The 14,136-nt window shown below is 36.8% G+C and overlaps 2 protein-coding genes across 3 annotated transcripts in view; both read right to left on the bottom strand.

Moving 5' to 3' along the window:
* Positions 1–1,805, bottom strand: part of LOC124154387 — a 65,551-nt gene extending 63,746 nt beyond the window's left edge. The window contains exon 1 of one of the 2 annotated variants that reach the window (XM_046528078.1): positions 1,620–1,805. In XM_046528078.1, the coding sequence (XP_046384034.1) occupies positions 1,620–1,650 (31 nt within the window). In that variant the 5' untranslated portion in view covers positions 1,651–1,805. The remainder of the gene's footprint in view (positions 1–1,619) is intronic. The other variant, XM_046528077.1, reaches the window with a different exon arrangement.
* Positions 1,806–3,540: 1,735 nt separating this feature from the next.
* Positions 3,541–11,472, bottom strand: LOC124154397. The gene is made up of 6 exons (XM_046528098.1): positions 11,280–11,472; positions 8,728–8,819; positions 8,305–8,423; positions 5,903–6,054; positions 4,693–4,843; positions 3,541–3,861 (listed from the first exon to the last, which is right to left on the bottom strand). Exons 1-6 carry the CDS (start codon positions 11,308–11,310, stop codon positions 3,723–3,725), a joined length of 684 nt encoding a protein of 227 aa, XP_046384054.1. The 5' UTR covers positions 11,311–11,472; the 3' UTR covers positions 3,541–3,722.
* Positions 11,473–14,136: the final 2,664 nt, after the last annotated feature.

Raw genomic sequence — 14,136 nt, 5'->3', positions numbered from 1 at the left:
ACAATTTTGTCTGGATGTTGTTGGGATATTGGTTGCTGCTTGGCTAGTGCTAGTGGAAGTGCAACGCGGAAGTGCTTAGAGGATCAGGAGAGAAGTCTTTTGCAAAGTTTGGGTAAAATACGGGACAATTCGATTGGCGTAATAAAGCGACACGAAGTTCTAATAAAATTTATCGTTTACGAACCGGTGGAATGGAAGAAGAGCAAAGGTCCTCCAAGGATGAGACAGGTGCATAGAATAGGGGGTGACGGTTGGAAAGCAGAGGAATTATATAGGTGTTAAAAGCTTACAACGCCCTCCTTCCCCCCAGAAGCAACTCTCACTATAGTATCTCCTGCATAACTATAGTGCTCCCGGAATTTCTGTGCACTAGAGAATTTCGCCTAGCACAATCGTCCATGGTAGAGGGACTGCTATTGGCTACCGGCGACCAATCCCGTAAATCGGTTCTCAACTCATTGTCAGTGATCGCCGGGTACGATCCGCCGAAAGTGGCGGTCCGAAAGAATCGCCGAAAGCAAACGCAATGCCGCTTCAAAAAGAAATCAAATACATAAATTACGACTAATTATCATGAATTTTAATATTTTCATCACTAAAACTAAGAATTCATCCAGCTATATATAATTCAGTAAAGACTCGTGTTACACAGCTATGCACCTGTCTCTGGTCTCCTACAGCGTCAACCATCCGCCTCCAGTCTGATAATGCTTATATCAGTCAATCGGAGAGCAGTAATGCTTCCTGTGATCGCCGCTCAATCTAGCAGAGAGCGGTTACAATTACACAAGGCGTAGTGAGATAACTTAGAAGAAAACTAACTCCAGTTTTGAAATCAAAGCATCCATTTTCGCATAGGGCATCTCAAAAACTCAAGTCATCAGCAAATGTGTTAAAAAATATTCCCCTGGGTAATCAGTGGAAGAAAATAAAGCGAGAATTAATTCTCTTTGAAAGTCACTTGTGATAAAATTGGTGGAAAAAAAGACATATTAAAGGAATTATTTAACGGAAGATGGAATATATTAAAAAAAGAATTCAATTGTCAGAATCAACATCTGTATAAAAAGTTAAAGTTTACTAACAGTAGCATAAAATACCTACAAAAATATGCGAGCACCATTAGCCCTTTATTTGATTCATACAATCATCAAAGGATCTTTCAGATAATCTGAGAACAAAGTTCAATGCTAAACTATTATAGTTTGGGTTGTACATCGCCGTTCTTCAAAGTTACGCCTTTAGATTTTTCGAATTATTCCCCTTCTATCGGTTCAATTTGACTCCTTTTTCTGACGTAATGCATTCTCAAAAATTTCGCTTCTGAGACCTAGAAACTTTCAAAGTATACATATGTACATAAAGAGTAGACCTTTGTTAATTATCTATAGCATCCCGGATTATAAGAAATTAAAGCTCATTGGCTGCAAAGTGCTATTTATTCACCAAAAAGTAGTTTTTGTACTAAAACCAGCCTATTTGCATTCTAAATTAGGAATATGTTGTAGGAGTCACATAACACTGATTCGAGAGACTCTATTATCAAGAATCTGCCAAAGGCTTAGAATTCTATGCATCCGAACTTCACATGCTTCTTTTTAAAAACTTTGATTACTCACCGAATATAAATAGTTGATTCGTAGACGCCATGCTTAGGTTGCACGTGATGCTATATATGTTAATAATATTATAACTTCAGTATGTTGGTAAAGTAAAGCGAATCTGAGAATAGGAGAAATGTCTGAGGAAAATCGAGCGCTCTCTGTTTAGCAAGCAACAGCTCGACTTAGAATGACTCCAACAATATTGACCAGCTGATATCTTCAATATATTCGCGAGCGTTGCATATATAGGCTGAGAAATGACGCACGCATATTCTCAATGTTGTTGCGTAAATGAATCAAAGGAGAACAGGGAAATTGCGATTTTGATTAGGAAACATTACAGAACCAGCTCCAATCTAGCTGTAATCGTCCAAAGAAAAAAACTGCCCTCAATATCGACGGTGTAATGTTCTCGCCTGCCAAACCAAAGGTTTGGCAGGGGAAACTTTACAATCGGGGAACCGGAAAGAAACAGCCGATCAAAATAGATTGAACACCACGCTAACACCTCCTATAGATGCTTCCCAATTTACATGTGTAGAAAATCTTGGAACCATTAAAGCAGGAAAAAATCGTGTACGCATGAAATGGACTCTCGAAATGAATATATGTGCCATGCATGCGTTTTACACAATAAACCGACTGTACAATTTTACATAAACTAATTTTAGAAAATACATTTTTGAGAAATTTATAGAGCATTTCCCAGAGTGTGTAATCACCGAGAAAAGAGTCACTGACCAGAGGGGTGCAATTGTATTAAAAAACCTATTACCAGTTCCAATACTGGGAGAAATAAAACATCAAGTAAGCAAATAATTGTCCATATGTAGCCTTATAGACACACCATTAAGTCAGGATGAAATCAGCTTAAATGTTGTACCTACATATAACGAAGTTGAACCACCAACAATCCCGTGTCCCGCAGCGCAACCGGAGAACTAAATTTATAAACAGCAAACTTAGGAATTATCAATTGTCAATTCGATGTAGAACAGGTTGACACAAATCAGTCCAAAACGGCAAATTTTGAAGAGACTGAATTATCAGAATTGTTAACCAAAATGGTAATAGAATATTACGGTTCTGATCGATCATTACGATTATGAAAAATTTAAGACAGCAATTTGACTTAATATCAAATGGAAATAGATTTAAAAAGTTGGTATCACCACTTAAATACGTTTTCAAAAGTTTTAACAGTTTTTGGAGATGCAGTTGTTTGGTCTTCAAGAAAACAGCGCACAGTTGAACTTTCATCTACTGAAGGTTAGTTGAATGCCCTAGGTTCAGTCACTGCAGACCTGCTTCGGTTGAATAATTTACTAATTGAATTGAAAATTAAGGTGAAACATCCAATTACTAGGTAAGAGACTGAAGCATATCGATGTAAAATATAATTTTGTTAGAGATATAGTTAATAATAAATTGTTAGATGTTAATTATCTATCTAATAAATGTCAAGCAGCAGACATTTTAGCCATATACATAATTTGTAAAGCACAGAGCAGAACTTGGTCTGATTGAAGGATAATGATGTAAAGTTGTATTAAATGTTAAATGAATACAATTAAAAGGTAAGAGTTTAGATGAATGAGAAATTGAGGAGGCGTGTTAGAATGTGCCATTTCTTATATGTGATAACATAGAGAATTATGTGATTGGTATTTAAGTTACTGTAGTAATAATAAAATTGTTGTAGATTGATTAAGTTCTAGGTATCGTGAATCTAATAATACTCAATAAGAAAATAAATTAATAAGGACAGCAAACATTTTGACAGTATTTGCCTCTGGAAGATCTTGTCCACGAACAACAGATATTCTGTAATTCCTGAGATATATCTCAATTCAACTGGTTGCGAATGAAGCCCATTCGTAGGAGGGGAGGGGAGACGGCTGTACCCTTGGGTACACCCATAAGTAAACAAATCGTGTTGCAAAAATCTCGTAAAATTTTATTATCTGAACCAAAAATACAATAAACAAAATGAAAATTTGTTCCAATCACTACTTATGACATATTATGACAACTTCAGTTAGTCATATTTTTCTCATCACGAAGAGCTGGCGTTGAGAAATACATACAGATAAATAATATAAAACGACCCAGAGAAATTCACCTCACTTTAACATCATATTTATCACAGGGAGCAGAGATCAATAATACCGCTTTAAATGCAGCAAAAGTATTATGCACTCTATATGAGCATGGCAAAACGCTTTTTTTGGAGCAATCCAAATAGGCGCCCGATTCCCTGTTGAAAAAAAGGTTTGAGTTATTAAATGTATTGTCGGATATGTTATTCGTAATTCTCATAAATTTGTAATAAACATGCAGAAAACTTATGGAAGAAAACTTATGCAAGTGAGGAGATTCTTTTGAATTAGTACAGGTGAGTTGAGAAGTCAAAAAATGGATTCTCGCCTCCCACGCTCTTTAATGCAATTTTGTTTCATCTTTGCTATTCCGTGTCCAAACTCATGATTATGGGAAATCGATCGATGTCAACCGCCGTTCACCATGCACTTTAATAAGCCAACCGTGAAAAGTCGAAAGTCGGTCACTATTTATGACAATCAAGGACGAAAGGTATTCTGGTATGTATTGGATCAGGTATTTGTTTTGGGGGGGGAGTCCAAAACCAGGGCGGAACATTTTTGAAAAACGCGGCCCTAAGTAGGTTATAAAATAATTTTAATTCAATTCATAATCGAAAAAACTTCATTTGTCGGAGAACTCTTTTGTAAATTCATGATTTTTCAATATTTTGATTATATTATTGAGGAAGGATATAGTGTTTTTATGTTTCGGGGGAGAAGGAGAGGGGGTTATACACCCCCCGGACCTCTCCCCTCGCAACACCACTGCTCATCCCCACTTGAAGCCAATGCTTCCAAAAAAAAGGTTGTATCGTTCGTCGGGGTGATACCGGTCATAAATCTATCACACAAAATATCTCCAAAGCGTAAGATACACCTGGGAACAAAGCTACAACAAAACCCGCGAAATTTCAGCATAGTGTAGCGTCCAAAGCGTGAGTCACTCGGTCGCGACCGTCCTGTCAATGTTATCAGCATATACTTACTTGCAGACATATTCCATCGTATACAGATTAGTTGCAACCGGATCTTCAAATTCGCAGAGTGCGACAGCATCCATGTTTCTGACGAAGTCTAAATTTGATTTACATTCGTCCCAACTATTCTTGAGACAACTCATATCTTCGTCGGTTAGGCCTGAAAAGTTTATGATAGATTTAAAAAGAAGTCAGTACTCTCTGCAGTGAGTGACATGCAGCGCATTTTCTCTTGTTGAGATCAGTTTCATTAAAGTTATTTTGCAAACTTAGTCAACATCTATAATTTGAACTTGGGTGACCTTGAATCACCTTGGTGACATTAAGTAAACTTAAGTGAACTTATAATTCCTCTACAAACTTTTTCCTAAAATCACAACCAACATCATTGAAGTTATATCTCCAAATTCGCTGAAAGTCATGAAAAGAAGTCATCATGTCTAATCAAAGAAAGCCTCAGACTAAGGTCCTGGATAACAGACCTTGGCAGAATAATAAGTTATAGAATTTGGCATTTCATACCGAACCTAAAACCGCCATTGAAATCATGTTACATTGCATGTTGTTCTCAAAATTGATGTGAAAGCGAAGTCAGATATATACATATACAGACAAACCGAATACAATGGCCCCTTTTTTCCCAAGCACGAGAAAATGCCCTTAAAATATAATGGCGAAGGATCTGGTACTTTTCCGGCTAATCTTGTTCATGAAGTCTTCACGGCAAATCAGCCGTGTAAATATAAATATTGCATCCAACGTTTCGATGCCCTTCTCTGCCATGGTCTTCAGGGCGAGGCGGTCAAGTCATCTGTGGTTGGTCAGTTTTTGGTTGTCTTCCTCCTCTTAGCTTTCTCATTCTTTTGATCATGGAATTCCATATTTTGCTGAGGTTAACACCCGCGTCTGTATTCATTTCATTGTTTTCGATTCTTATTTCAATCACCTCTTTTACAAAACTGACCATTCACAGACGATTTCACCGCCCCAGATGGGTGGGGATGGGAGATATAACCCCGCCACTAACCATTGCCATCATTCCCCCTGAAGACGATGGCAGAGAAGGCCATTGAAACGTTGGCAGCAATATGAATCTTGACCCGGCTGATTTCCCGTGAAGACTTCATCAACAATATAATGGCGTGTTGCCGAAATTTATCTTCAAACTGGAAGTTATCTTTTCAGTGAACCCAAAGCGTAGGTAGGAACTACAAATTACCAAGAAACATTTCCCTTTCAGCGCTACAGAAATAATCTGCTAATGTCTCGGCCAACTGCACGCTGGATGGAATCATGGTCTTCGCTTTATTGGAGAAATCCTTCATACTTTCCACTCCTTGTCTCAGACACTCCTTTATCTGGTTTAGTTCCCTGGAACAATGTTTTAAGCATGGCATATGCATTATTTTCGTTATAAAACTCCATGAAATAAAAATACTGATAGACAAGTTGAATGAGTGCATATCAAGTGAAAAATAAGTGCAGACACATTATCCTGAAGGAAAAACCTATAAGTGAACAGAATAGAAAATGCTTACAATGTTCCGCTGTGAAAACTATATTATTTCTACATATGCCTTATCAGCCCCTCAAAAGTAAATATCGGGTTTGAAGAAATCATAGCAAGGGTAACATGTAAAAATGTTCGGAAAACAATACAATTAAGTATTTATTATCAATAACACAAAAATATAAGTTTTCATACCAACCGTAACGAACACATCTATAAATAGAAAGTTATGTACCACAATTGATTGTTATTGATTGTATGTTAAATTCCACAAAAAAAGATCAATTTTCCCTTAATACTGGTGAGAAAATGAGAATACAATCTTTCTTAAAGTGATTGAAGTGAATATGATGTTTTCAAAACTAGCGGCAGAGTACCGCGTAATCTAAATGTTATAAATTAAAATGATTGCAACAAATTCAGCCTTGTATCGAGTTTAGCTAGTAGGTATAAATCTTTCAAAAACTTACCTAAGCAATAATTAACCTGAAAATACATAGTTAGATTGATCTGGTGATAACATTACACATCATAAGAAAAGGTTATCTCCAATGTAATTTTTAATGCCCATTGATTTTGCCAGAGTTTGTAGAATGAATTGAGTACCTTTACGTGCATCTTGCGCGGTATTAAACGTTTTTTTTGGGAAAAAATCGATCAGCAGCCGAAACTCATCGTGAATTGAGTGAGGTTTATGGCCCGGACAGTGTGTGTGAAGGTGTAGTCCGTCTTTGTGCAGGATTATTCAAAATTGGAAGAACAAACATTCACTACTCAACGATTTCGGGGGCTCAACATTAACGCAGATCTTCAAAACGTGGTGACAGGTTGGCACCATTCACAGGCAGGAAATTTTTATGAAGAAGGGATTGCGAAGCATTTCAAGATTTTGGTTTTAAGTATACCGGGCCTAGCCAGGGAGATTACTTACACGGGAGTCACCCGCACTGCACACTCGTGCGAAAGATCCCGCCCGGGCAAGGCAGATGATTTTTTCTCTGTGGATCTTTCGCACCATATGAAGATAATAATAAAGTTTTATCATCAGTGGTATAATTTAAATTTTAAAACGACAGATACTTTCTTAAACGGGTTACCCTCGTATACCAATTTCTTTCCGCTAGAGCAGCGTCACGCTGAGAAAAACGTGGAATGCAAAAACGATGATTTTAATACGTCATCGTCTTACTACCCGTATGTAAGGATCTTTTATGGGATCACTATCCCGAATGTTTAAATCCCTAATCGGTTAACAGTAAGCATGTTCAAACAAAGTTGCAATGATATTTATTAAAAAAGGACTACACAATGCCAGTAACGTAGAATTTTATTCTTTCTCTAACTATTTAATGTATTCGAGTGATCAATTATTTATTGGCTGTATTTTTTACAATTTTTACCGTCATATACAACGTAAAAGAGCTACGGCATTCATTTTTTTAGCTGATTTTATTTAAAGTTTTATATGTCCATCACTTAATGATTATTTAATTATTAATTGAGTTTCAACTTTTACAAACAAATTTTAAAAGCTATTACCTGTTTTTCATGTTATTCTTTTAAAAACGTTTAAGGTCATTAATTAAAAATTTAATTATAGTTGATTTGGGGTAATCATCTACCAATTTTTAATTGTTATTTATTGCGTTTATTATGCATGATTGACCTGGATTAAATAAAAAATGCTCACTATCTGCTTTCGCAAAAAATAATGTCATGCATCCTGGCTTCCTGAGTGATATTAGTGACATGATGCTCAACCATGACTTGACCAGCTCAATCTAATGTCATAATTGTTAACCATCAGAGGAAGGAAGTGACATATGTTCAATGGATGTTTTTAGAATCTCATCTGTTAACCGAAGTTATATGTATATCTGAGCTGAATGACTGAAATCAAAGTAATTAATCATGTAAAAGAGCCCAGGCCCTGGAGAAGAGGGGGCCGAATTTCGTCCTCACCTGGGCCTCGTTTAATAAAGAACAAGTGAAGTCAATAGACCTCCGGAGGTAGATGAATCAATCAGATATTAACTTCAACATTTCATGCAGTGGAACAATTAATCTCAATTCAGCAATGCTCGAGTAAGTCATGAAGTATTATTGCTCACCTGCATACGTGTTTGCAATAGAGGCATGCAGTAGTGTCGCTGTAAAGTCTTGCTGTTTCGTTCACTTTGTCCGGTGAGAATTCATTGGAGAGACAACGTATTACGGGCTCTAGAAGATCCTGAAAAAATTTTCAGCTTACTTAAATTTCACAATTGGATCAATTAATAATTGTAATTTATTTTAATTTTTCTTCACAATACTTCTTTTCTTCAACAAGTGCTGCAGCGAGAGGGGTTTTGTGGGATTAAACATTTCCCAGAGCTCAGTGAAATTATTAGGTTTAATTTAATTTACTCAATAGGATTGCTTTACTTACAGTATATTTTTTGGATTAGTAAAATAACCTCAAAAGGCTGTACATTTTAAACCATTTATCTAAATTATTTTCTGGGGCCATAAATTTATTCTGTTCCATTACTCACGTTAGATCTTTCCCGGCATTCCAGAAAACTCTCAGTTTGCAGGTAAGCTGGAGGTGTAGCGATTGTGATCGTCGTAAATGTCAGAAAAAGTCCTGAAAATCGAGAATGAAATTTTAATTAGTATTATATCTATCTATGGAGAAACTAAGATTGGAGGGGATCGTGTTGGAGTGTTGGCTTTCTACCCCGCAGGCATGGGTTCAAATCCCGGCGTTGGCAGAGAATTTTCACTGACTGCCCGATCCCTGCTTGCATGCTATGTGGAGGATGTTTTAAGTGCAACACTCTGTCCGTCGGATGGGACGTAAAGCCGTGGTCCCCTTGGCGCCTTTCTTTAAGAGCAGGCTAATACCGACGCCGGGTTTCTCTCCACCCTCACTTCCATACCCACGTTGAAAATGGGTTCCAGAAGCGTTAAATCTCGGTCGCCTTCTCCAAATACCATAGCCATAAAAAATTAAAATTGGAAGCTTTCGAAATTTTAGGGATTAGAGGAATGGTGAAGAATCAGTTCAAAAGGACAGATAGCCAAGCAGCGGACGATATCCATCGGATATCTAAATATTTATATCCGAATATATTTATACCCGAAACAAGTTTGTTTTACACGATGGATATTTTGACAACGTTATATAAATATAACGAGTTGTTAAAGTGATATATCATAGATATTCAAGTTGTAGTATCCATGATTAAAAAAATTGTTTTTTCAAACAATATCCATAGTAAGCATATCTTCTGTAGAGAATTTAAGAGAAAACATGTTTTTTGTCTGGGGATTACCAAAAACCATTATAAGCATGCCCATTATCTACTCATTAGATGCGGTGAAGATATCTAAGACATGTTGTAATTTGGATCTCCATGTCCACCGTTGGACATAGCTGCAACGTTGTTTGGTGATTCCTTTAAATATTTGACTGATATCAAAAGAACATTAATTGTACTAACATGGATATTGCACGAATGTTATATGCTAACGCCGACAATGTTGTCTGGATGTTGTTGGGATATTGTTTGCTGCTTGGCGAGTGTTAGCAATGCGGAAGTTCTTAGAGGATCAGGAGAGAGGTCATTTGTAAAGTTTGGGTACAATACGGGGCAAATTGATTGGCGAAATCAAGTGACACGAAGTTCTAATATAAGTTATCGTTTAACGACCGGTGGAATGGAAGAAGGAGCGAAGGTACTCCTAGGATGAGACAGGTGCATAGAGTAGGGGGTGAAGGTTGTAAAGAAGAGGAATTATGTAGGTGTTAAAAGATAAAAAATGATCCCTAATCCCTCCTTCCCTCCCAGAAGCAAGTCTCACCATAGTATCTCCTGCATAACTATAGTGCTCCCAGAGTTTCTGTGCACTGAAGAATTTCGCCTAGCGCAATCCGATCCTTCGATTTGATACTTCGGCGGTCCGAAAGAATCGCCGAAAGCAAACGCAATGCCGCTTCCAAAAGATATCAAATACATAAATTACGGCTAATTATCATTAATTTTAATATTTTCATCACTAAAATTAAGAATTCATCGAGCTATATATAATTCAGTAAAGATGGCCTGTTACTCGTATTAGACAGCTATGTACCTGTCCCTGGTCTCCTACCATGTCAACCATCCGCCTCCAGTCTGATAATGCTTATATCAGTCATTTGGTGAGCAGTAATGTTTCCTGTGATCGGCGCTCAATGTAGTAGAGAGTGGTCACAATTACACAAGGCTTAGTGAGATAACTTAGAAGGAATCTGACTGCCGTTTTGAAATCACCGTATCCATTTTAGCATAGGGCATCTGAAAAACTCAGGTCATGAGCAAATGTGTTAAACATTGTTCCCCCGGGTAATCAGTGGAATAAAATAAAGCGAGAATTAATTTTCTTTGAAAGTCAGGTTGGTGGAAAAAAGGACACATTAAAGGAATTATTTAACAGAAGATGGAATGTATTAAAAAAAATAATTCAATTGACAGAATCAACATCTGTATAAAAGGCTGAATTTTACCATAAGTCGCATAAAATACCTACAAAAATATGCGGGCATAATTAGCCCTATGTATTATTAATTTCTAAAGTATCATTGAAGTATAACAGCGTGTTTCAGATAATCTGAGAATGTAGTTCAAAGTTAAATTATTAAAGTTTGGGTTTTTAATTTGGGATGGCTATTCTTCAAATTTACGCGCCTTTAGGATTACGAATTATTCCCTTTCTATCGGTTTAATTTTGGGTCCTTTTTCTGACGTACTGCTTGCTAAAAATCCCCTACTAACACCTTGAAACTTTATAAGTATATGCATGTACTTAAAGAGAGGACCTTTGTTGAATATCTATTGCATCACGGATTAAAAGAAATTAAACCACAGTGGCTGCAAAGTACTATTTTATTCACAAAAAAGAAGTTTTTGTACTAAAACCAACCTATTTGCATTCTAAAGAAGGAATATGTCGTAGATGTCACATAACACTGTTTCGAGAGACTATTATCAAGATTTTTCCAAAGGCTTAGAATTTTATGCATCCGAACTTCACATGCTACTTTTAAAAAATGTTGATTACTCACCGAATACAAATAGTTGATTCGTAGACGCCATGCTTAGGTAGCACGTGATGCTATATATGTTAATAATATTATAACTTCAGTATGTTGGTAAAGTAAAGCGAATCTAAGAAGAGGAGAAGTGTCTTAGGAAGCCGAGCGTTCTCTGTTCAGCAATCAGCTGTCTGCAACTCAGAATGATTCCAACAATAATGGCCAGCTGATATATATTCGAGAGCGTAGCATATATAGGTTGAGAAATGGCGGAAGCATATTCTCAATGTTGTTTCGTAAATGAATCAACGGAAAAGAAAGAAATTGCGATTTTGATAAGGAAAAATTTCAGAACAATCTTCAATGCAGCTGGAATCGTCGGAAGAAAAAGACTGACCTCAATGTCAGCGGGGTAATGTCCTTGCCTGGCAAACCAAAGGTTGCGGATTTGACTCACGCTCAGCTGAAGACCCCTTTTCATGGAATTTGTGCTTTCTTGCACCCTCCGTTGTGAGAGTATTTTCTCATAAATGGGATAAAATAGGCGCTATAGTATTCGTATTTCCGTGTATTTTTATTTTATAAAATTTATTCAGTTAAGTATATCTTACAATGAAACATTTATATTCACTAATTTTTACATTTGAACAAACACATTATTCTTGCATTTTTAATGGTCCTGCCAAGCATTATACTTATCAGCAGGTTCCATTATTATTTAAATGTTCAAGTTTCTCAGAAAAATTATAATAGGTACTATATGGGGAATTGCTCAACACGGGACAATACCGTGCACCTTGCGCCTTGTACGGTATTGTCCCATGCAAGGTGTACGGAATAGGGAAGTGCACTAATTTTTTTTTATTGCTTGACATTGACTTTATTCTGGAATTAAGTGTGATGAATCCATACTTCGTCCACGGTTACGAAGTAGTGCAAAAACTCGTTCGTACTACGAATGAAAATCGCCAAACACTTCTTTGCAGTGGTCATACGGATGTGCTTATGCTCAATTGTGAGGAATCGCGGCACCCATCTTATGGATAGCTTTTTCATGTCCAAATATTCATCTAAAATGTGGTTTATCCACTCATTTTAGATGCCTACATAGGGAAGTGCACTAATTTTTTTTTATTGCTGAATTTGAAAGTTTAGCCAAAAAAAGAAACATTAGTATAGTCACTTTGATTTCCTGCGTCTGGGGTATGCACTATAAAACATTTTGAAAGTCGGAAAATTTCATGTTGCGCTGAAACACAGTGCCTCCATCTTGATTGAGATGTGACGTCACAAGGCAGTAGTCACCAGTGGAGTATCGCTGTATTCCGTCGCCTTCTTTAGCGCGGCGAGAGTTTCCGGGAATCGGCGGAGAAATTATTCCTAAAAATGTCGGCTAGGATGGAAAAAATGAATAAAAAAAAAAAATTATAAATGATTTTTTGTTCCAAATTTCATCTCGACGTCGAAACAAAAGCCTGGAGAAGATATTCATTCCCGTGCCTAAAGAACGAGCCATACGGAATAAATGGTTCAAGACTGCTCCTGACTCTTACCTATCGATGATATTCTGTTTTGAAGATCATTCGAAGGTATTGTAAGATCAAATTGATATTTATATTATAATAATTTACTGAATAGGTACCTCAGTCATATCAGAAAGTGTGTTGAGCCAAAATATAGCGTCTTCCGCGTAGACCTAAGTAATGTATGCACTGAAAGTAGTTTGGTTAAAGAATTATGGCGCGACTGTTATTTTACACGACCGGGCAAAATGCCTACTTTGCCCATGATATGTGCATATATGATAAAAAACGATTTTTGTTAAAGTTTATCTTTATTTGTTGAAATTAGTACATTTATAGGTGATATAGATATAAAGGTACACGGCCGGTCGCGCGGCGTAATTTATACTCCACTGGTGACGGGTTCATCTTGCTCACCTAAAAAATTAGCTACAATTCCTCGAACTTTGAAAACTCGCAATATAGGTAGTCAAAGTACATTGTATGAATACACGAGACCATTCTAGCCCAGAATGTACGTACGATGTTTTAATCCTTGGTTTTCAAAGATTGACGTATTTTATATGCCAGCGCGCCCCGTCCAGGGTTGTCAACTTTTATTTGATCCTATTTGTTAATTGAAATTATATTTCGGAATGGTTCTTTTAGTACTGCTACTGAGGTAAACTGGTAGGTACTGAGTACTAGGTACTGAGGTAGATACTGAGAAAGTAAACTCCCTTTGGAGTAATGTGAATTACAAGTGTTCGAGATATATGGCATTTTATATTCGTTTTGCGTTCTTATTGATTATGTCTGTACGCCTATTGTTGCTTGCCGCGAGCCTTTAATGGTATGTGCTCTTGCAAGAGTGGTTTTCATTTTTAATGTGGAAGTTGGTCAGTATAAGCAAAGAAAAAATTAACATTTTAGCGCACACCAACCCTTGTAGTCGTCGTATCTCTGCGCTTGTAATGACACTGCTAAAATAACTAAACGCCATTATGATGATAAAAAGTTGTCTCATGTCTATGATTGCTGCGATTAAAATTAATGATAAACTTGACGCTGTATGATCACAATGAAGACAACAAAATATACTACCATAACGAAGCCTTGAACCCTAGTCCTCAGGGTGGCAGTCGTACACGCTACCACTACCTCAACTGACCCATCATATAATGGTAGATATTTTAAATTTATATATGACTTGTGAAAAGTACCGCATGAAAATTAATTACAGCCTAACTAAAAGACGGAGCAAGGTACGTGGTCTCCCCTTGTTAGCCTTAGCGCCTCGCATTTCTATGGAGCGTTTAACCCGTCCTCCTTTTTTAAAAATTCAGTGAACATAAATACATCAAAGTTTGGTATACCATTTATAA

This window comes from Ischnura elegans, chromosome 2, assembly GCF_921293095.1.
Source record: "Ischnura elegans chromosome 2, ioIscEleg1.1, whole genome shotgun sequence".
NCBI lineage: Eukaryota > Metazoa > Arthropoda > Insecta > Odonata > Coenagrionidae > Ischnura > Ischnura elegans.
The sequence above is the reverse complement of the archived record's forward strand: the minus strand, read 5'-3'. Positions and strand labels throughout refer to the sequence as shown.

Bases quoted from the DNA above. Each gene is read 5' to 3' on its own strand.
- LOC124154397 (XM_046528098.1), bottom strand. From the start codon at position 11,310: ATGGCGTCTACGAATCAACTATTTGTATTCG. The intron at 8,424-8,727 runs GTGAGTAATGGA...AAATTTTTTCAG, and splicing joins AATGCCGGGAAAGATCTAAC to GATCTTCTAGAGCCCGTAAT. The intron at 3,862-4,692 runs GTAAGTATATGC...TTTTTTCAACAG, and splicing joins ACGATGGAATATGTCTGCAA to GGAATCGGGCGCCTATTTGG.